At 36.2% G+C, this 24,800-nt stretch overlaps 1 protein-coding gene across 2 annotated transcripts in view; it reads left to right on the forward strand.

The window, feature by feature from the left end:
- The window catches only part of Map2k5 (mitogen-activated protein kinase kinase 5), a 243,336-nt gene that overhangs the window by 88,405 nt on the left and 130,131 nt on the right, over window positions 1-24,800 (forward strand). For both annotated transcript variants that reach the window (XM_010643300.3, XM_010643297.3), the window contains exons 10-13: window positions 4,245-4,313; window positions 4,408-4,489; window positions 15,492-15,553; window positions 21,207-21,255. In XM_010643300.3, the coding sequence (XP_010641602.1) occupies window positions 4,245-4,313; window positions 4,408-4,489; window positions 15,492-15,553; window positions 21,207-21,255 (262 nt within the window). The remainder of the gene's footprint in view (window positions 1-4,244; window positions 4,314-4,407; window positions 4,490-15,491; window positions 15,554-21,206; window positions 21,256-24,800) is intronic.

Raw genomic sequence — 24,800 nt, forward strand, 5'->3', positions numbered from 1 at the left:
ATCCCATGGTGTTCTTGGTATGGGCCATTGCTCTCACCCAGAATATTTCTTAGCTTTATATATATATATATATATATATTTTTTTTTTAAAGGGTGAAATGGAAGGTTAAGAGTTAGAAGTGCATTTGATCTTTTCCTGACCCTTCCCTGACTTTCGTGTGACTTCAAGCATGTCACTTGAACCTCTCAGTGAACCCAGCTGTGAAACTGGCTGCCTGGTGTCACCGAAGGATTGTAAGGAGTAGCAAATCACAGACCTTGTCCATGCAGAATCACCTGCAGGCTCTGATGCCTGCATAGGGTGAGGAGGGGAATCTAATTTCCTAAGCCGAGTAGTCAGTGGGACCCTCACTTTGAATGCCTTTGGGAACAATTAGCTGAGAGTCCTTGAAAATCTGTTACTTTTCTGTTCTCTAATTTTATTCTCTAATTCCTGTAATTTTTTGTATTTTTAACTGTTCCTGGTCTTTAGACTGAAAAGTGTATTGTACTGTTCATGTTTTTAGACTTCAGTGGTGAGAAGGTGTCATTTCAGATATTTTAAAAAGAAACGAGTTTTGGGAAAAATAAAAGGATCTTGAATTTTTATTTTATACCATAGTATTAAGAAAATTTTCTGCTTCAAAGAGAATATTTTGAAAATGATGCTAATCACACTTTAAAGCTAACTATTTGGTAATGACCTGTGCAACCCGTGAAACATGTTTCTAAATAGCTGTTTGTTTGCTTGTTTGTGTGGTGTAGGTTAGCAAGACAGTTGCAAATAAGTAGAACAGAAAACAAATTTAGAAACTGTTAGCTATCATACAGACAGAACCTTTTTATATCATTAATGTATTCTATAAAATCTTTCCAATAGTAATGCATGGAGGATTTAATAGATTTCCCAGTATTATTTGTTTTCTAACTGGGAGAAATCCATCTAAAAGGAAATTTCTTGTAGCATGTGCTGATTATCATTCTTTGACTGCTTTGGGGTTTCTGCTGCTTTTAAACTAGCATTTAAATGGACCATTTGATTAATCATTTGTATACTGACTGTAATCCTCCCAAATTTCCTTTCTGAGTTGTACATACTGTAAAAGACAATTATGTCACCACAGATTAAATAAGTGAATTAAAACAGAATAGCGGCTTAATTTGACCTGTGATTTTGCTCTCCTTCCCTTTAGTGGCGCGTGTGCCACTCCAGCAAATAAATGAAGTCATCCATGACAGCTCGTGATGAATTGCCGTATTTATACTGTATATTTTAATAGCCTCACACTAATTTAAATTGAGCACAGAGTAAATTATAATTCAGTCACTTGACTGCTTGTATTTAACTTGACAACTCATCCTTATTTGTCCTGGAGGTGTAGTGGAGAGCAAGGGAAATGCACTCAGGTATTTCAGTTTCTCACTTAACCCTTTCTCCAGGAAATGCTTTATATTCAGATTCTTGCCAGTTTAAAGCATTTAGTGCTTCCTGAGGAGAAAATAAACACCGAAGACTTGGGTAGTCCATACTTTCCTTGTACTTGAAAAAGAAAATGAGCATTTGCTATGCTTTTTCTCTGTTGCCTTCAAAGAAAGAATTGGCCTTGTTTATTTTTAGCAGCTGTAAAGCTCACTCACAAGAATGCCCAAGGGAAGGGGAATTAACCTTCCACCCAAAGTGCCAAGTCTCCCAGAAAATAAAGAGCATTTGAGTAGAGTTATTTTGAGGTAGATTCTACTTTCCCTCTCAAGTTCCCAGAAATTACTTTATTCACTTTTCCATCATTATGGAATCTTCACCTTTCTGGACTATAGCAAATACCAAGGATGATCAGGACCAATTAGAATACAACGCATTAACTCCACAAACACAGTATTCCTTGTTCCATTTTAGATCCGTGTGGCACTTTTATTTGTTATGGTGTTTTTGCCTTTTGTTTTAAATGTAGTTGTAGAATTTAAACAAGCCATTTCCTTTGTGTCTAGTGAGAGCTTATGGTTGTAAGGAGCGCGTTAATTAAATTCCACATCACTTAATGGGCACTACTGTGAGTAAAACTTGTGCTGGGTGCCGGAGAAATAGATGTACAGTATATGCAAGACTCAGTCCTTGCCCTTAAGGGGCTCTCTGTGTTCCCTCAGCCTGTAATTTTCAGGCAATGAGGGATACATTCTAGAGGCAGAATGTGATAAAGAGAAATAGAAATGGTCAAAACTGAGTTGAATTCTGATGGAGGGTTTTGAGATGAGCTTTATTGAGGTGGTGAGGCCTTCGATCTGGGTCTTACTGGTCAAACAGATTTTATACCCAGTGACTGTTGACTAGAAGTCCAGAATGCCCACAGTGCATATGCCAACCAGGAGCACTCATCTGGGCTCACATAAGCAGTGGGTTTGAGGTGGGATGATCTGGAGTGTGGGAGAATGCCTTAAAGGTCTTGCCAGAGATTTAGCCTTATTTTAGGCAGTGGCCACCCAATTAAGGGAATGCTAGGGTCTCATTGGGTTAATTCCAAGGTGTTGGCTAACCATATGGAATCTTCTCATTTCTAGGGTGGTTGCCCAGAGATCCAGTAGATCTTAGTAGTCTTATTTCTTAACATGGCATAAATGGCATTTATGAATCCTTAAATAAGTGGTTCTTAACCTTATGGGTTAGAAAGTCCTTGGGGAGCCTTTATAAATACTAAGATATGTGCCCTACCCATTGTTCTGGGACCAGGCTTTTTAAGCCCTGGGGATTTTTTAAGTGCTGTAGGTAAAAGAAAGAAAGAAAGAAAGAAAGAAAGTGCTGTAGGTAACTAATTGTAAGGTCAGAGTTGAAAAGCACTGCTTTCAGGTCAATAATAATTTCATTTCTTTGAGCAGAGTTTTTCAGGGTAGAAGATTCACTGTATTTGACATAGTAGTATTTTATGACATAGAATTGCAAGAACATTAGATGAATTTATTTTGTTGGTAAGTTTTATACAGGAACAAAATGTAAGTGAATATAGTTGGCAAATGACTATTGATCGAGAGAGGTGTTTAAATGTTTCTTGGCAGTTTTGTGTTACACTTACAATCTAGTTTAGTGAGAGCTTTTATAAATAACCCTAAAGCAAACTCTTGATAGAAATTGGTGCTGCCTTTTTTTTTACCTTCCCTTCCCTCAAATGGATGTCAGTACTAAAAATGTGTTTTCAAATTGTCCTTTTCTTTCCTTGCTCGGTCGCAGCGTACAATTCCTGATTTATGCTTTTTCTCCACTATGATCACATGTATTCTTCATTTGTAATACAAAATGTAAATCGGTGTTGTGTGGGCTGATAATCTTGCATGTTGCTCTACCTAGAAATGTCTAGAGTCAGAAACACTGACACAACTCTTAAAAATTGCCTTCCACCTATTATTTCCTCAGTGTCTTTTTAAAGTAAAAAAAACGTTTCCCTTGAGTTGGTTCCACTGAAGTGCTTAGTAAATTTTCAACAGTTGATCCAGTTTTTTAAAAAAATAGGTGCTTGAAATAAACTACAGTCTAGTCTCTGTGAGATTATAAATTTGTTACATTTCTGTGTTACAAACCCAGCTCAGTGGCTGATATTCTAAGGAAAACCATTAAGCACCTGGAAGTGTTGGAAAGAACAAGGGACATTCGCCAGAGGGACCCAGCCCTGTCATACATGGCTCCCTGAAAAGAAATCTTGGTGTCTTCCTCCCCAAAATGAAGAAGTTAGGTGAAATGAGGTCCCCCCTCCAAGCTACAAAAGGCTGTAAAAATATTAGCAAAGAAACATTACCCACAGGGGAGAAAGTAAAAAGATGACATATTTTAAAAACTCTTATCTATCTCAAAACTAAAAACCCCATTTTAATGTTCTTACCATCCTGGCTGCTTATTACCTAGTGTCTAAATCACATGACAGTTCTTTTTTTAATGGTTTGAGGGTCACTTGTATCTTCCCCTTCTGAAAATAACCAATATAGCTAAAATAGGGTGCGTAAATTAAGAGTGTTATAACTTAACTGACTTTTAAAGCCATTATTGCTGACCTTTGTGCCCTGGCTCTTTCCTTGGTCCCATCAATCACGTCTGTACCACCTCCCCCATACAAAGGCCCAGGCCAAGGTGCACGCTGTTTGTGTTCCTGGGGATACAGTGGGGGAAGGGAAGGGGACAAATGAAGGAAGCGCCAGTTTTTGGTTATTACATTTCATAATGATTATAACTACATTTCACGTGAAGGTGGGTAAATGTTTTAACATTAATACCTTTCTATATTTAGGTTATACTACTAGATATTACACTGGAACTTCAGAAGCAAATTATGTCGGAATTGGAAATTCTTTACAAGGTAATTTTTTTCCTGGTCCTCTTTTACTTGTAAAACATGCCTGTGGTGTTGACTTGCAGGTTTTTAACTACTACTTTTCTCATTTTTGTTACAGTGTGATTCATCATATATCATAGGATTTTATGGGGCATTTTTTGTAGAAAATAGGATTTCTATATGTACAGAATTCATGGATGGTGAGTGTTCCTTTCAACAGTGTCTTAAAAATGATTTTGGAGGGGTGTGCTTTTAAACCTGTTTTGATGTCAAATAGAATTAAAATGATTAAAATATACTAATAATGGCTCCTTTATACTCTAAAAAAATCCTCTTAAGTGTTAGTGGTTCCTAGTGTGAAATATTTGTAACGAAGCTATGATTTCAAGAATATAATTTCATTTACTTTTATTGAAAATTTAAATAGAACAGATTAAATGCTAGTCTAATTGGTGGTTTGATATTTGATTCTTATATGCAGTCTGTCTTTACTTCAAAACAGATGTTCTGTTCTTTTAATGTTTCAATAGCCAAAACAGATTTTCTTTTAAAGAAATCTATTAACCCAATGTCCTGTGTCTTTTGGAAAGAAATCAGTTCCTAATTGCTAGATAAGAAATAGTTTTTCAACACAGCTGTTTGTCCAAGATATGTTTTGTTTGTTTTGGACTTTAGTCTTTTTCATTTATTTCTATTTTGGTACTTCTTTCTTGAACTAAAAATTGTGTGGGAATAAGATTTCTGGGTATCTTGCCAGTGAAATGATGTCATCATTATATTTTAAGTCTAACAGTCTTTAAATTTTACATGTTCAGTCAGTTTTCCAATGTCTATCCCATTGAAACTTAACATTTTTATACACGCACACACGCACAGCTCTTCCTGGGTTTTCTTAGTATCTTACTAAAGCAGTCAGTTCACACCCCATCACACTTTTAACGAATCAACATTGGTACCTTGATACTATAATAAGTGTATAATGTATTCTAAATTAGTTTTAGTAGATGTTAAGAATCTAAAATCTTAATATAGGTAGATAATGACAGTTGTGGAAACTATCTAGATAAAGTAGATTCATAGAAACAAAACAGGTTAACTCTTAAACTTTCATCATTCTTACTTGAAAATCTTCAATTTTTCAATTACATTAAAATGTTTTTATTAAGATACAATTCAAATACCATAAAATGGCCCTTTTAACATACACAATTTTAGTGGTTTGAATCATCATCATTATCTAATTTTGAAACATTTTTACTATTTCCTGAAAGAAAACTCCTACCTTTGGTAAGACCCTCATTAGTGCCCTTCCCCTGAATGCCTGGAAATCACTGATGTCCTTTATGCCTCTGTGGATTTACCTATTCTGAACATGTCATATGAATGCAGTCCTATAACATGTGGCCTCCGTCTCTGGCTTCTTTCACTTAGTGTAATGTATTCAAGGGTCATCCATGTTATACTTTTTTCTTCTGTATCACTGAGTAATATTCATTGCATAGCTGTGTAATGTTTTGCTTATCCTTGCAGTAATTGATGGTCATTTGGGATGTTTTCACTTTATGCCCAATTATGAATAATACTACCATGTACATTTGTATGCAAGTTGTGTGTATCAGTTCTCTTGGATTTATACACACAAATAGAACTGCTAGGTCTTATGATAACTCTGTTTAACTTTTTGAGGAACTACTAAACTGTTTTGTTCGATTCCAAAATATATCAGCAATATATGAGGATTCTGTTCTCTACCTGTCTTTGTCAACACTTCTTATATATCTTATTGTAAAAAAAAAATGGTATCTCATTTTGGTTTTGATTTAGATTTCCCTAAGAACCAATAACGTTGACCACCTTTTGATGTTCCTACTGACCATTTGTATATCTTCCTTTGAGGGGTGTTTGCCTAAATTTTCCTTTCTTTTTTTTTTTTCTGCCCCAGTATGGGGGATTGAACCCAGGGCCTTCATACTGAGCTATATCTCCAGCCCTTTTTTAGATTCATATTTTGAGACACGGTCTTGCTAAGTTGTTCAGGCTGGGATTGAATTTACAATCCTTCTGCTTCAGCTCTTAGAGTGCTGATATTACAGGTTTGTGCCGCCATGCTCAGCTTCCTGTGTGTGTGTGTGTGTGTGTGTGTGTGTGTGTGTGTGTCTATCTATATATAGTTGTTGTTTGTTTTGTTTTTTTTTTTGTACCAGGGATCAAACACAAGTCCTTGAGCTTGCGAGGCAGTCACCAGAACCACTGAGCTAAATCCATGGCCCCTTTGTCTATATTTTTAATAGGTTATTGGCATTTTTATTGTTGGCTTATAAGAGCACTTTATATATTCTAGATACTGGACTTTTTTTTTTTTTTTTTTTGGTACCGGGATTGAACTTGGGTCCTTGCACTTGCAAGGCAGGCCACCGAACCACTGAGCTAAATCCTTGGCTGGACTCTTATTAGATACAGGATTTGCAAATTTTTTCCCATTCTGTGAATTTTTTTGCTTTTTTAAACATGTGCTTTGAAGTACAATTTTTTTTTTTGTACCAGGGATCAAACTCAGGACCTTGCACTTAGAGGGTTGGCGTGGTGCCACTGAGCTAAATCCCCGGCCCTACAAATGTATCTAAACGTGATAAAATTCAATTTATCTACATTTTTGGTTGCTTATGCTTTAGATGTTGTATATAAGAAACTATTAAATTCATCATCACAAAAATTTATACCTGTTTTCTTCTAGCAATTTCTTCTATAATTTTAGCTTTTTAAGTCATTGATCCATTTTGAGTAAATATTTATTTGTTTAATTTTATTGGTTTATATGGTTTAAGGTAGGGGTCCCAGTACATTCCTTTGTACATGGATAAACATTTATCCCTACACCATTTGTTTAAAAGATTATTTTCTCTTTTGAAGTTTTGCAGCACCCTTGTTGAAAATTAATTGACCATAAAATGTATTTCTGTACTTTCATTCTATTCCATTGATCTTTTTGTCTCTTTATGTCAGAACTACACTGTACTTGACTATTCTAAACTATTGTTTCATAGTACATTTTGAAATTGAGAAGTATGAGTGTTATAGCTGTTCTTTTTCAAGAATATTTTGGCTGGCTGGGGATGTAGCTCAGCAGCGCATTACCTTCGTGGCAAGCACAAGATCCTGAGTTCAATCCCTGGTACCAAAAAACAGAAAACAAAGCAAAAAAAGAATGTTTGGGCCATTACTAGGTACCTTACATTTCCACATGAGTTTAAAATCAGCTTATCAAGTTCTCTGGAAAAGCCACCTGGGATTTTTATAGGAGTATTTTGTGTTTGAGCTGGGTGTAGTGGTACATGGCTGTAATCCCAGCATCCTGGGAACCTGAGGCAGGAGGATCACAAGTTCATGCCCAGACTGGTCAACTTAGTGACATAGTGAGACTCTGTCTCGAACAAGAAATTTAAAAGGGGCTGGTGATGTATCTCAGTAGGAAGGCTCTGGTTTCAATCCTCAATCCCACAAAAAATATATGTTTGCATATATTATAGGTATACATACATTGTATATTATACATATGAATATATATACATACATATGCACACATATATTCTGTTCAATTTTCTTTACTCTTTCAGTGCTGTACTCATTAAATTTATTTCTAAATTTGTTCATTTGTTCATTGTGGTGCTAGAAATTACACTGGACTGCATCCTCAGCCATTTTATTTTTGGGTCAGAGTGCTGGGATTACAGGAATGGGCCATCACACCCACCTTATTCCTAAGTATTTTTTAAAGATACTGTAAATTGAATTATTTTCTTAATTTTATTTTTGATGATTTACTGCTATGTATAGAAATATAATTGACTTTTGCCACCACATCTGGCATATGCAATTCTTTTTATATATTCTGATTCAGTTTACTAGTATTTTCTCTGTGTGTGTGTGTGTGTGTGTGTTTGTGTATGTGTGTGTATTTGTGAGATTTGCTTGGGATCCAGCCCAAGGTCTGGTGCATGCTAAGCACTGTAGTTCTTGAGAATACTTGCATTCACATTCATATGGTCTGCATGTCATTTTCTTAAAATTAGGATAATATTCCATCTAAGTTATCTAATTTGTTGGCATACAGTTGTTCCTACTATTCCCTTATACTACTTTCTGTAAAATTGGTAGTCATATTCTCATTTTCATTCCAGATTTTATGGTAAACTGAAGGAACTTGAATCTTTTTTCTTCTTGGTTAGTGTAGCTCAAGAAATGCTACTTTAGGTGCATTCTAAAAGTTTTGCAGTATTATGTTTCTGGTTTCTCACAAAGGAAATTCCTAGTGGTTTCCTTTTGACCTGCTTTTATTTAGGGCTGTGTCATGTAATTTTCACATATTTGTAAATTTTTCATATTGTTGATTTCTAATATTTCATTGTGGTTGGAAGACATACTTTACATGACTGTAGTCATTTTAAATTTGTTGAGACTTGTCTTATTCCCTGACATGTGGTCTGTCATGGAGAGTATTCTGTGTGTACTTGAGAAGAATGTGTTCTGCTGTGGTTGGATAGAGTGTTCTTTCAGTATATATTGGGTCTGGTTGGTTTGAAATGCTTTTCAGTTACCTTATCCTCATTATTGTTTGCATAGTTTTATTCCTTTTTTGAAAGTTGAATATTTAAGTCTCCAAATAATATTTTTGAGTTGTCCCTTTCTTCTCTGCATGTTTATGCTTTACATATTTTGGCTGTATTAATTGGTAACATATTAAGTTTATAATTGTTATAGCTTTGTGATGGATTGACCCTTTTATTATTTAAAAATATTTCTTTTATCCTACTGATATATTTGAGAAAAACTATTTTATCTGACATTATTACAGTTTAATTATTGTTTGTGTGGTATATCTTATTTTTGTCACTTATATCCAACTTATTTGGTCCTTTGCACTGAGTCTATTCTTCTAATACCTTATTTAATCAGAGTGCTTAAATCATGTTCTGTTGATATAATTACAGACAAGGTAAGATTTATATCTGCTACCAGGCATAGTGGTGTAATCCCAGCACTTGAGAACCTGAGGCAGGAGGATCGCTGTGAGTTTGAGACCAGCCTGGGCTACATAGTGAGTTCCAGGTCAACTTCAACTACATAGTGAGACCCTATCTCAAAAAAAAAAAAACAAAAAAGATTTATATCTGCTATTTTACTATCTTTTTAAATTTTTCTATGTCTTTTGTGTTCCTAAATCCCTCTATTACTACCTTCTTTGAAGCTAAATATTTTCTAATGTATCATTTAAATTCCCATGTGGTACCTATAATCCCAGTACTTGGGAGATTGGCTGAAGCCAGAGGATCACTCTGAATTTGAGGCCAGCCTGGGCTACATGATGAGTTCAGCAGGGGCAGCCTGGACTAAAAGCAAAACCTTGTCTCAAAACATATATATATATATATATATATACACATATACATACATACATACATACACACGCAGACAGACATACATAAAATAAAAATTCCCATGTGGCTTCTTTTACTGTACCTTTTGAGTTATATTCTTAGTGGTTGCCCTAGGGCTTATAATTAACACCTTAACCTACAACACTTTAGTTCAGATTAATACCAGCTTCATGTAACTGTATAGATGTTCCTCAGCTATGATAAGGTTATATTCCAATAAATAGATTTAAAATATCATAGAATTCTTTTCATGAACCTAACTTGCTGAATAAAATAGCTTAGTGACACATTATGCTGTAGAGTTATTGGTTGTTTGCCCATGCGACCATGTGGCTGATTAAAAGCTGCAGCTCACTACTTTTGGCCAGTTTCAATCTGACGTTCCTTCAGTCTGAGTTCATTTTATCTTTTTTAGAATGGGTCAGCCAGTGATTAATTCTTCCATTTTTCTTTATCTGAGAATGTCTTAATTTCTCCTTCATATGTTTGCTGAGTTACTGCTTCATAGTTTTGCTGAGTGTAGAATTCTTGGTTGGCCATCTTTCTCTGTCAGCCACAGTGGTACTTTGGTGCATGAACTTAATTTGTTCTGTGATTTTGGAAAAGATGGCCATGCTTGTGTTTATGTGGGAAAGATGGCTGCTGTCGTGTTTGTCACTCGATATAGAATTGGCAAACTGACACAAAATTTTGCCAAATGCTTCTGTTTGTGTACCAAATTGTTTGGAAATAAAAGTGTTTGTGAACCAAGGCACCACTGTACTTGGATATGTATGTCCTTGTACCGCCTCTGATCTCCATGGTTTCTGATGAATAATCAGCTGTTGATCTTTTTGAAGTGTGCTTGTAATTGACATATTGATTCACTTGCTGTCTTCAAGATTCTCTTTTTGTTCTAGGCTAGGAATAGTTTTATAATGGTGTGTCTAGGTGTGAATTTCTTTAAGTTTGCCCTATGTGGATGTTAGCGCTTTGGGGATGTATAGATTAATGTTTTTTCATCAAATTTGGGGAAGTTTTTACCATTATCTCTTCAAACGTTTTTACTGTCCCCTTTCCCCTCTCAGATCTCCCATTATACCTGTGTTGGTGTGCTTGTGCCACAAGTCTCTGAGGATGTGTTCCTTTTTATGTATTCCTCTTGTTGCCTCTGTCAGACTGGATAATCTCAACTGTCGTATTCTCACATCCCTTGATTCTCCCTTCTGTCTTCTCAAACATCCTGTTAACCCTCTGTGCATTTTTTTATTTGAGTTATTTCTCTTGTCAGCTTTAGAATTCTATTTGGTCATATATGATTTCTCTTTATTTGGAGAGACATCAGCCTCATACTTTTTCTATACATGATCTCTTCTAGTTATTTGGATATGTTAATTGGATGCTAGTACAGAGATTTTTGTTCATATACAGAGAAACATACAACAAACATTCACAACTATGTACCATCCTCCAACTGTCTTGTCTTCTCTCTACCTCACATTGTGATCAGATTTCTAAATAACTTTCTCCCCAACCATAGTATTACTCCTTTTGGGTAGATTCTCATTATCTACTTTACTTCTACCTCACGGTGTAATTTGTTCTGGATATTTAGAAGTCTGAGGCTAACAAGAAATATACAGTATGCTTTCAGAGATGAAAGTCCAGTTAAAATATGAAGCAAGGTAGGTAGTACAATATAAACTGGCCAGGAATGGCTTTTTTACACAAGTGGGTTGTAGCAGAGACCTTAATGTCAGTGAGTTAGCTCAGCGAAAGCCATGCAAAAGATCTTTGAGGCAGAAGGAGTAACAAGTATAAATGCTCCAAGGTAGAAGCAAGTTCAATGTAATCTAAAGAGCTGTGATTACTAATGATTAGACCTCAGGCTGGACAGGAGGCCAGAGGAGTAGACAGGAGCATGCTTGTGTGGGATTCTTAGATTATGATAAGGAAGTTGAGTTACATCTAATTTTATTAGGAACTATCAAGTTTTAGCAGGGGAGCGTGATGTGTTATACCTTCTCATTTAGTCAAAACTAATCCATTCAGAAACACTCAAATAGTGCATGTTTGTGGCTCCTGATTTCAGTGTTTTGACATTAGTAGCAAACGTGGTCATTTTAAAGCAGATATTGGGGCTAACGTGTCAGAAATGTTGCTTCTGGTTTATTTACTATTTTGTATTTACCCTCTGTACAAGGTACTACTTTATATTTTAGCCCCTGTGTTAGGATAAGCACAGAACTTTTGACGAACTTACATGAAGTTAATGCCCTAATTCATCATCACATGTGTGTAGTTGTCTGGCAGTGAGCATGAGTTTGGGGGTTGTTTGTTTGTTTATTTGTTTGTTTTTTGTACCTGGGATCAAACTCAGGACCTTAACCTTGTGAGGCAGGCATAGATAGCACCACTGAGCTAAATCCATGGAGAGCGTGGACTTTTGCTAATCCACTAGCAGCCTTTCTCTTGGTTGCCATAATGGATGGTGGCATGCAGTGAAATGACAGCTCATGAGTGGCACATGGCCAGGGGACAGTGCCTGGCCACAGAGAGTAAACCAGTGACCCTGGAGTCATGAGCGTACAGTGGCCCCAAACCCATGGAGCCATGTATGAATACTTTGAATACCAACATCTCATTTACTTTCTGTTATTATGTGTCATTTGGTAGTGGTATCACATTACATGGAGACTTTTTAAGCTTTTGTAAAGTTTACATATGATTCTAAAGCTGTGCAGTATTATTGGTAAAGCTTTTAGATCTTTGCATTTGGGGAAATTAAAAGTATTAGGTCTTCTGTGAGCTCTGCCATAGATTGAGGCTTGACTTTAGCTATCATACTCATTTCTCTGGGACTTAGTTTCTCCCATCTGTCAAATAAGGTGTCTTAGTCACTTTCCCATCTCTGAGACACAATACCCCACACAACTTAAAGGCAGAGAGGTTTGTTTTGGCTTTTAGAGGATTCGGTCTATAGTCAGCTGGTTCCAAGGCAGGAAGGGCATGGTGAAAGGGTTTGGTGAAAGAAGCTAATCCCATCATGGTAGCCAGGAAGCAGAGAGCAAAGGGAGAAGCCAGGCGGGAACTACAACCTTTGAGGTCAGGCCCCAGTGAAGCACCTCTCCCTACCAAGCCGCACTCTCACAGCACATGCAGCAATGGATTCTCGGGTGGATTAATCCACTGATGAGGAAAATACTCCCTTTATCTAATCACTTTCTACACACATGAGAATTGGGAGAAACATTTTAGATCCAAGTCCAAACATAAGGTGAGTGGACTCATACTGATGTCCCTTCCAGCACTAATATTTGGTGATTGGGTAACTCTAAGAGTTACCTTATTTGGGTAAACCTGTAGGATAGAAATGATGGTAAGATGAGTAAAAATTAAACAGAAACCCTCTGACATTTTTAGCCTGATGAGTTACTGAACTGCACAAAGAGTTTAATGGGAACTCTTATTTCCGGATGTCCATACCATAACATTTTTTTTCACTTCTGACATTTTTTTTCCTCTCTTTTTTTTTTCTTGAGTTTGTTGGTACATTTTAGGTGTACAGTACAGTTACATTCATCATTGGGATCTTGTACCTTTACATGACAGGTCTTGGTTCTCATTGTTTTCCCTTTGTCTGTGTCCTCCCTTCACCCTCTCCTCCCCTCCCTGTTTTCACTTCTGCCATTTATCTCTAATGAGTATGAAAGGGACAGCTGACAACACAGAACCAGGCACATGAAGATTTATCCTATGGATGAAGGTGGGATCCAACTGGATTAAAGCAGTGTTTATAAGGGAACTGCCTCAAATTGGGGCTGCTTTTTTGTATTATTCTAGTGGTAATGACAGAAAGGTAATAGTTGGCTTTTTGGTTCAGCCTGTTAAAACCATTGTTTAGCTAGGTAAACCCTGATTTATACCCTATGTAAAAATAAATCTCCTCTTAGGACTTCTTACCAGAGTACATGTGGATGGGCTTACACCTTGTACTTTTGAGCACAAGCCATTCACTGGATTGGTCCAGTAAGCTGCCCTTGTTACTCTTCCAAGTACCATGTAAAGCGTGATCTTGAGCTCATTCATCCTTGCAGCTGCCCATTCATCTGAAAGATTAATGAGAATATGCACTTTGCTTTTCATGCCACATTTTTACTTTTGCTGCATCTATAGTAAAAATTCCATTTTAGTACCTAAGGGATGGTTCATCTCATTGACTATATGTCTTTTTCTCATGGTTTTCCCAGTAGCACCCAGAGCTGAAGCATAAGTTTTGGTTACATCCTGGTTTTCCAACTTTTTGTCAGAATCTAGAAACTATAAACAAAATTTATCTAAAACAGTGATCTTTTTTCCTCTTACCTGCTTTAAACAAGACAAAGCTAGTAACTTCGTATATTTTGTGTGTTCAATATTCTACATTGAAACTTTTGATTAAAAATTTTTTTCTCTGATGTACAGTTTTACAAAAATGTGATATAAAAATATATCCACAAAACACACTTGACTATATTTCAAAAGAATGGCATACTTCGCTGCATTAAGCATTCAGATAAGCCATCCAGTAGTAAAGTGATAAATGGAAGTTTTAGCCTTTGATCAGAAAAAATTTCTTCTCACATATCCTTGATAGTTTCTTTATAGAACTGAAAAACTGAATGCATTTGACTCTTAAAGGAAAGTTTATTACATACTGTTTTCAGTGGCTCTCATCATATTATTGAAGAAAGTAATGGTTCTTTGCATAAACTATATCCCTGAAATTCATATGCCATTTACATAAGATTAAAAATTTAATAAGCATACCCAAGTGTGTACTTCCAAATGAATACTAGTTCCTTGAAAATAGTCACCTAGGAAACTTCAGTTGTTTCAGTGATGCTGTTGTTGCCACAAATGGTTTGTGGTTCCTTCTTTGAAACTGTCTCAGAGTAACCATACCTAGTTGGTTAAATTTGTGATAATTTTAACTTGTGCATTTATTCATTTGACATATTTATTAAGCACCTCCTGTATTATCCACCAGTTTTGCTAATTTCGAAATTGATGAACATGAAAAACAAACAAAAATGGTTCCTGCTTTCATTATGTTCCCAATCTAGTGTTTTTTAATTTTTTGGAAAAGCGAAGAATCATTTAAGAAGGGTTTTAATAAACACCATTTTAAAGAAAAATACATTATGATACAATGAGATTGGGATTTCTTTTTTACCTCATAAAATGGTGTTCAAAGTGTTATCAAAGATAATTTTCAACCCAAAACCAAGATAGTATCTTGAGAATAGATTTTTTTTCTTGTCTTGATACATAATTTGAAGAGCTGCATTCATTGAGATAAATGTTATTTTGCTTTATAAGTTTTTAGGTGTATTTTAAGCCTAATATCTACCAGCTTTTGTTTGGTTAAAGTGAACATTCTAAGTTAGGGCCCTAATTTACATTTGAACAAAAAGGCACATGAGACACAACAAATGTGGCTGTTACATTGACTTTATGGGTTTGTGTATGTATAATTTTCAGTGAAATGCAGATTCTGACCAGCCCTGACTAGTTTCCTTTCATTTTTTTTTCATTCTGTGACTGACTATACACTTGGAATAAAAGGAAGTAGCTAGTTATACTTCATCTGGAGGTCTGATTATATCCGTAAATATGAATAAAACCCCATTTTGTCTAACCTCTAATGCATGTTGTAAGATGAGTAAAAATGTATTTTGTTAGTAAATACACAAAGGAAAAGCCCAGTCTGCTTTTCTTTGTAGTAACACAACTTTTGTGTCTACAGGGGGATCTTTGGATGTATATAGGAAAATTCCAGAACATGTCCTTGGAAGAATTGCAGTAGCAGTAAGTATATGATTTCAGTACTAGGAAATTTGGCTTATTTAATCCTTCTAGTTATGCCTATTCTTATATCCTTACGATTTTTTTAAATTTTATTTTTTCTTTTTTTAATCCTAATTGGCTATCAGGTCCTTCCTACCTTTCTTGCGCTTTCATCATTTTATCTTTTCTTCTTTGCATAGACCCCTAACCTAGTCACATGCCATGTGTTAGGCCTGGCAGTCATCTGACCTGTTGTAGTATCATGTGTGCAGGGACCTAAGTAGTCAAATTGACCAGTAGAATTTCCAACTTCTTCAAAAATAAAAATAGTCTTTTGGACATTTTATCGATCTCAATATGTGACTAGAAAATATTTTTAAAACCTAAAATAAGAATAGGGATTTAGCTGAGTGGCACCACGCCTTCCTGGCAAGTGCAAGGTCCTGAGTTTGTCCCCGGTACCAGCAAAAAAACAAAAAAAAAAAGCCCATGGGCTATAAAAAGCCTAAAATAAAATTAAAATCATTTATGAAAAATACTACTTTGCTTTCAGAGATCTCTGTAGTTTTCTGATGTTCTATAACTTATTTAATCAGTCACTTCTAGGAAATTATTCCCTTTGTGATGAAAAGCAATTTTCCACCTCTTATATTCATTAATAAACTGGTGAAATGTATCAGCTAAACTAACATTACTATTTAAGTTTCAGATTTTATATGTGGAGTAATGTGGACTAAGCAGCGTCTCTGAGAAATTATGGGATGGTATAACAGTAAACAATTGCTAAACTAAAGGCACCCTGATAGCTTAAGTGGTTTAATACAGAACAAAGTGGTATTACCATGTACCATTTAATTAAATGGCTGATTTTCACATTCATTATACATCAAACTGACAACTCAAACTCTTTAATCCAACATGGACACTTATTTAGGCTTAGTTCCCTGTAATTCACAGCTTTCCTTTTTTCTTTCTAATTATTAGTGTGAACTGCCCAGGGTGATGAGAACTTTCTTTTCTGATGCTCTACATGTGTAGGTAGATTAATCTGAAATTTGAGCACTTAGATCACATTTTAGATGAAAATAAAAATGTTTCATTTCTTCTTCTAATCTCAGAGGGGAATGAATGCTTTGTGACTTTTGGCAGTTCTAGGCTCTAGAGTTTAATAACACAGATAATAAAGGGCAAAAAAAGACAAAGATACCAAAGAAAATGTATACAAGTTCTGTATACTCAATTATCTATTGAACTGGGCAAAAAAATAGAAATCTGTCTTCTCAAATAGAGGAGGGTGTTCTCCCTGGACGTCATAAATCTCGCTTCCTTCTTGATAGGGCATCCAGACAAGGCCACTGGTCCTTTTATTTCCACCAGTGTGAGAAGACTAAAGTTAGTGCAGTCAGCAGAAAAAATAATCCTGCTTTCAATACAGGGCTTGCCTGTTGGGTAATTCGAAAGATAACAAAAATTATTTCAGTGAAAGGCATTAAAAAAAATGCTCCTCCAAGTCATTGTTCACAGTTAGCCTTTTATTTTTTAAATTAGAGATTGGTCTTTTTTGTTGTTTTTCTAGCCTATGTCCAGTTTCTCTAGATTAAATGCCTTATTCTGTCATAGTAATGAAAGCTTCTTATGGCTGGAGCAGAAGAAATGCTTTTCGTAAATATGCCCTTCCGCCAGTTTTCGTAAACTCTGCTGGATCCTTGAGCATAAGTAATGCCTCCAAAGCATGTTTTTGTTTGTTTCTAATCTGAATAGGCTGCAAACTGGAATAATTCTTTGTTACAGCTGACAAATATCAGATTGGCACAAGGCTAATTACTCCCTGACACTGGGAGGATTGTACCAATCAAAGTGAGACTGGCAGATTGATGGGCTGAAGGTCATGGTTTATATAATATGTGTTCTCACAGCCTGACTGGGTTCCCAGTCTCCTTCTGTGTTCCAGAGACTTTCCCTTGAGTTCCCTTGGGGAGGCCAGAAAGCACATGAATATAGTTTTAGCTATTGCCAAGTTTAAAGCAAAAAAATCCAAAGGTGGAAAATAAATGCTGAGTATTTCCTGTGCCATTTACCATGACATACTTCTATACAAATATTATGTCATTTAGTCTTTACAGCAACTGTAAACTGGATTCTATGCAAAAGGAAGTTTAGAAAAATTCAATAACTTGCCCAATAACTGTCTAATTAATGCATCTGATTTGAACACAGGGCTGTCTGACTATAGATGCATTGTTCCTTTACTCTTGTTTCCCCAAAAGGCTTGAGAAAGAAAAATAAAATTGAGGAGGGATGAAAAGGAGAACTGGTTAAAAAAGAAAGAGGCTGGGCATGGTGGTACACGTTTGTAATCCCAGCACTCTGGGAGGCTAAGGCAGAAGAATGACAAGTTTAAGCCTAGACTGGGCAGCTCAGCAACTTAGCAAGACCCCATCTCAAAAAATAAATAAAATAAAAGCTGGGATGTTCAATCCCTAGTACCACCAAAAATTTTTTTAAATACATTTTAAAACTAAAAAAAAAGAAATATGAATGAGAGAATAATAGAGTAGCACAATTGCTTTAGATTTTTTATTGTTATTTATTTTTGCTGTTTTAAATTTTTTGTTCGTTTGTTTGTTTTGGTGCTAGGAATCAAATTCCCAGGGCCACACACATGCTAGGTAAGCACTGTACTACTGAGTTACAGTCCCAGCCCCCTTCAGATTCTTTTTTGGTAGAGGGTCTCACTGTGTTACCCAGGCTGGTCTTAGACTCCTGAGACTCAAGTGATCCTCCGGCCTTAGCCCCCTCCAGGCATGCATACCCTGGCCACACCCTGGCATTCAGTTTCTTTTCATATCGTACATTCATGTTTAGACAGCTCTTTCTCCCCAGACAAACTTTATTTTCTAGCTTCTAATAACCTGGCATGCAGAGCAGAGCAGTAGATACAAGGCTGACTCCAGAATGGACCTGCAGCCTGTAAGATGTGTTGTTTCACTTTTCTCATATAGAAGGTATGGGAAGGGAACAGTTTTCTTCCACAAAAATCTATATAAACTTTCCAATTTCAGCCTTCCAACTTGCTCCATGATTTTTATCTACTGTCCACTTGAATCTGATCTCCGAGAAAAAGGAATGCCTTTCTGCCTTTCCTGCCACTGAACACATTTTATGTTTCCTCTCATTTCCAAAGCAGTGACACTGTACACTATGTTTTGAGAGGTAATGTTGATTGAAGCTGTCCCTGAAAGGATGTGTGCTTGACATGTCAAGGAGCGAGTGATTGACAGCAGATCTGAGGACTTCTGTGTCAAGGCTTTGTCAAGTCATTATTGTGAAGCCTGGCCTGCTGAATACCCATAATAATACTCTAGATTTCCATGCACAGATTTCTAGCTCCCTTGTGCACTGATACGCATAGGCTTTAGAAGAAAACCTAGTCTTTTGTCAGTTGGAAGAATAGTAATTTTTGAATCTAACAAAATTTATAATTTTAGAAAACATAAAATCAGTACAGAATCTGCTTTGCTTTTTTTTTTAACCTGAATATGTTGGATTGCCCCCTCCTTGTGTGTTTTCTGATTTAATAGTATGCTCTCTGTAACAGGCAGATTTTATAGCATGCAATTAAATATCTAAGTTGAGACATTTAACCCAACTTGCTTGGCACTGAAAAGATCGTTTCTTACATGCTGAAGAAGGTGACCTCCTATTATTCAAAGAGAAAATAGTTTTCATTATTGATGTTATTTTTTATAAATACTTATAGAAATATTTTTATTCCTTTCCACGTTAAAATTGCCATTAATAATTTTTACTTTAAAAATATGTTTTAGTGCATATTTATACATGGTAATTATATGTATTTATGGGGTGCAGTATGACATTTCATTACATGTGTACACTGTGTAACATTGTATAATACATTTACTAATACTTTGTTTTTTATGTTTTATTGTTTGGAACATGTATTTTATTGTAGTGTCAATTGTTCCAAACTCTAGAAGAAATAATTTGCTATAAAAATTTATTCTGCTTTCTTAGAATAGATAAATATGTAATAAAATTGATTGTACTGTGTTGGCAAATCTTTCAGAACTACATTCTACTCCAGAAGAATTATTAAAATGTGTTAACCTCTGCTCAGCATTAAAGGATATAGATTTTTGTCTTCTAGATCTGTAATATTTGTAAATTTCTCTCAACATTTCAGTTTTTTTAACTATGGCTCTTAGTCTCTTTTGATCAGCTAAAACCTTTGTGTATTTAGTCACCATCCCTCTTTTCACCTCTTTTAAGATTTATACTCCACTCAGTCTTTGCATTATGATTGGTTTTCTTGGTCATATGGTTCTCACTCAACTTAAATTTTTTGTGATGGTGAGAACTTTTAAATTCTTGGAGTGAAATTTGAGTAATAATTGTTCATTCACTGTTTTCGGTATCTCATCAGTCTTGAAATTACAAGATCATATACAAGTGTGTAAGTGTATACAGGAACATTGGTTGTGAATAAAGTGTATGCATCTCCTTTCATAACACTTTTTTTTTTTTGGTACCAGGGATCCAACCTGGGATCTTGCACTTGCGAGGCAGGGGGCAGCACCACTGATCCAAATCTCTGGCCCATGACACTTTTTATATAAAGATTTTGAAATTTTTTTTTTTATTTTTGCAATACTGGGGCAAGCGCAGGGCCACATGGATGCTAGGCAAGTGCTTTACCACTAAGCTATAGTCCAAAGCTTGAGATTTTGAAAGTTTTTAGTAGCAGCCTTTGATTAAGTTTTCCATACACTTGTAAACTATATACTTAGGTTTTTTTCAGTTTCTATTTGGATTAATTATTCTTCAGAATATTAAAGCGAAAAACCCAAATATAATTCTCATTGATACCTCCTTGAGATGCACCTTTGATACTGTCTGTGGAGCTCTTCCACTTATGTAATTTGCAGCAGCCTACAATGATCATCTTGGTGTGTTTCATTCTTTCCAACCCCAGTAAATTTTAAAAATCGGGGGAGGGGCTTTTTATTTTGAAATTATTTTAAACTTAACAGAAAAGTTGTGAAAATAATACAAAAAATTCCACCAGAGGCTTCACTAAACACACACAACTAGTGCTTTCTTTTCCTCATGTCAACAGAATGCATTACTCAAGGCCCAGCACCTTGTGAACCCTTCTGACTACTGGTGGGAAAGTGGTTTCTGTTTCACTCACTGCCTCATTCGTGAGTTAACTCAAAGCTCTCTTGAAGCTATAGCTCGGTGGTCAAGTGTCTGCTTAGTGTGTTCAAGACGTAGGTTTGTAAACCCCAGTGCCAGAAAAAGGTAAAAAGGTTCCCCCTTGGTCATAAATAGTGTTTGTCTTTTTTTCCTGTCCCTCTCCTCTCGCCCATAGCACCATAAGAGTTCAGTGTGTCACCGTCCTGGTCCTTGTGCATGCACACACGTGCTCATTTCTTTTATTTGGCATGCCTCATCTTCAGGACATTCTAAGCTCCCAAGGAAGGAACTTGTATCTTTTCCATTCAGTGTCACCACGGAAGAGCGCGAAAATGGAAAATGCTCAGTAATTTCTTATTAGTTGAGAGTTTTAAGAGAAAATTTGTGGTTGATATGTTTACCTAGGAAGTTCCCTATAAAAACCATAATTGTACTGTTTTTTCTTTCATTCATTTAGGTTGTTAAAGGCCTTACCTATTTGTGGAGTCTAAAGATTTTACACAGAGGTATGTGCTGGGGTGTGGGCTCTGACTTAATTTGCCATGGGCCTGACTGAGGCTGTCTGGATACCTTGAATTTTAGAGTGAATAAATGATAGGACATTTAAGCCAGCTGATATATTTGATAGTCAGAAGGATGGTTACTTGTATAAATGTGAATTCGCTTGTTTTCTTTCTTCATATTTCCTGCTCTCTTATAGATTATAAACTTGGTTTTGTATTTTTGTCAATTTCACTTACCAAACCTGTAAAAAGATATTTCATAGTATTTGAAAAAGACAGGGGCCAGGGATTTAGCTCCGTGGTGCCACCACCTGCCTTGCAAGCACAAGGTCCTGAGTTCAATCCCCGGTACCAAAAAAAAAAGAAAAGAAAAGAAAAATACAGGACCCGTTTGTCTTACTTACCTCTTCAATTGTGGTACACAGCCTTCACCTTGTATACAATTTCACTCTTCCTTTTATTAATAGGCCAGACATCACACATTGTTTCTTAGGAAATTGTTTCTCAGACCTGCAAAGTGAAACTTTACATAAGGAATTGAGAAACAGTCTGAGAAAGCAGTCCCTGGGACATGTTGGAGAATAATCAGATAACTGTTGAATGCTGCAAAAGTAACCTCCCTTTGTTTTTTTAATGTTCCCAAGATGTCTGAATTCATTTAGAAGCAAATTATTAAGTGAGGAAGAGACTATTAGAAAATGTCGGGGCCTGATGCTACCACAGTACTATTTCACATCTGTTCATCCCGGCTTTCTGTACTTTTGGGGGATGCAGCAGCAAACAATTAAATGTGATTAAAGAAAAAAAATTTTAAAGGTATAAACTGTCAGAGGAAGAAAACTGATGTCTGCAACTGTAGTGTTATATCTGTCACCAAGGATTGTTTTCCTTTGTGGGTGGTTATAATATCCTAGTGATTCAATTTTCTTCTCAAATCCTTCCCATTTTAAAGAAGATATCTAGGTTTTGACAATTAAATCAGATATTATCATAATTTAGTTCTTGAAGGTGTTTATGTTGATAAAATGGAACCATAAGCCAATTTTTTCTTCTTTTTTTTTTTCGTTGGGTTTATTGGTACTTTTTAAGTATACAGTACAGTTACATTCATCATTGGAATCTTGTACCTTTACATGACAGATCTTGGTTCTCATTTTTTCCCTATACCTCTGCCCTCCCTTCACCCACTCCACACTCACCTATTTAAAGACTTTGTTGGGCCCAGGATTTGGCTCAGTGGTTCTGCTGCCTGCCTTGCAAGCGTAAGGGCTGGAGTTTGAGCCCCAGTACCAAAAAAAAAATAATAATAATAATAAAGTCTTTGTTTCCATTTTTTCCTTTTCTCATATTTTTTCTTTTCCCTTCTTTCCTTTCCCCTCCCCTTCCTACTTCCCCTACTCCTTTAGCCCTTTTCTTCCTATTTCACATTATCAATTATACAGTGTGAACCTTATTTACACTTTTAATTTTTCACACCAGAGAAACTATTCAGTATTTACACGTGTGTCCTATTTATTTCACTTGAGAGTATGTCCTCAGTATGTATCCATTTTCCTATAAATGACTCTATAGTTTCTCATTCTTTTTGGCTGAGTAGTACTCTGTTTTATAGAAAAACCACATCTTCCTTATCCAGTCTCCAATTCATGGGTAGTTGGGCTGTTTCCAAGTTTTAGCTATTACAAACTGCTGCTATAAACATGGGTGAGCATATATTGCTGTGATATAATTCTTTTAATTCTTTTGGAAAGATACCCAGCAGAGGGATAGCTGGGTCGAATGGCACCTCTAATCCTAGTTCTTTGAGGTATCTCCATATACTGATTTCCACAGTGGTTGCACCAGTCTGCACTCCCACCAACAATGGAGAAGGGGTTCTTTCTGGGGTAAGGTGGAATCTCAGTGTTGTTTCCATCTGCATCTCTTGAATGACCAGTGATGTTAAACATTTTTTCATGTATTTGTTTGCTGCTTTTACTTCTTTGTCTGAGAAATGTCTGTTCATTTCAGATGCCCATTTTTTAATCGAGTCTTTATATTTGGGGGGGCCTGATTTTTTTTAGTTCTTCATATATTCTAGATAATAGTCCTTTTCTGAGGAGCAGCTGGTAAAAATTTTTTCCCGCATTGTAGGTTGTCTCTTAGCTCTGTTGGTGGTTTCTTTTGCAGTGCAGAAGCTTTTAATAAGATGAGATCCCAGTTGTTGATTCTTTGTGCTAGTTCCCGTGCTACTCAGGATTTGTTCATAAAGTCTTCTATGCCAGTGTCTTCGAGAGTTCTGCCTAAATTATCTTCCAGCAAGTTTAGTGTTTCTCATTTAATATTTAGATCTTTAATCCATTTGGATTTTAGTTTAGGTTCTAGTTTTAAATTTTGGCAGGTTGAAATCCAGTTTTACCAACACCATTTATTAAAGAGGCTGTCTTTCCTCCACTGAGGATGGTTGGTTCCTTATTCAAAGATGAAGTAGCTGAGTACATATGGAGCTGTTTCTGAATCTTCCAATCTATTCCACTGATCTTCAGGTCTTTTTCTTTGCCAGTACCATGTTGTTTTTATCACAGACCCAATTTTTTTCTTTAAAGCATCTCTACTCTAGAGTTTGCTTAATGCAAAATGAAGGCGTGGGGAAAGTCAGCTGAATTGTGCTAGGATTACTTTCCCTGGGTATAAATAAGTCTGTAAACACTTCTGACACATCTGGTGCATCAGGATTAAAAGATGATACTATGTAACACGATGTGACTTACCTTGCTTGTTTTTATTCCCTTTACTTCTGCTTCTCCGTACCCACCAACCCACAGAGCGGTCGTAGCCGTTTTAACAGGGAGACAGTGATCGGTTCCCATCATTTCTTGGTTTTTATGGGTATCTGCAGCACAGTTCATTTGATGAAAGAACTACAGGAAGGTGTCAGTGCTCAGTAGCAAAGCCTTCATTCAAAGGACTGTGCCAGGAGGATGGGAGTCACGTTACAAGAGTGAGTCCTAGGACCGTCCTGTTTTCAGTATGCGGGACAATTCTGGCGTTTAATCATTTGGCTCTACCCATAACTGTCTATGAGGAAACTTAGTAGCACTGAGAACTCCAATGGATAGGAAGCTATGCCTTAGTTATTCTGAAATCATCTTGGCTTTTTCTCTTTTAAAGTGAGAAACCATGCTGACAAGTTGGTATGCCTTTAGTATCCCTGTATCTAAATTATTTGGTTTTAGTTTCACTCTGTGTTTGGAGGAAATAACTGAATTTTTCATTTGAAATGGGATCTTGATACACATGTTTCAAATAGATTTTTGTGGATCTGAAAATAAGTCTAGGGTCAGATTCCCAGAACCATTACTCTGCCCTCTGTGTAGGCATGGATGGTGGACCAGAAACTCACAGAGGACAGTAAGTCCTTTTATCTGCGCTGGCTGCAGCTAGCCTGGGAAAGTCTTCTTTAATCTGTGACCCGTGAGGGCTGTAGTGTCTTGGTTGATGGAGGACATGGGGGTTTCAAAGAGGATCCTGGGCCTCTACTTCTGTTTCCAGTCTTTTCTGGCCCACCC

The sequence above is a fragment of the Fukomys damarensis genome, unplaced genomic scaffold (genome assembly GCF_012274545.1).
Source record: "Fukomys damarensis isolate Sample0158 unplaced genomic scaffold, DMR_v1.0_HiC HiC_scaffold_25, whole genome shotgun sequence".
In the NCBI taxonomy this organism is placed as follows: Eukaryota; Metazoa; Chordata; class Mammalia; order Rodentia; family Bathyergidae; genus Fukomys; species Fukomys damarensis.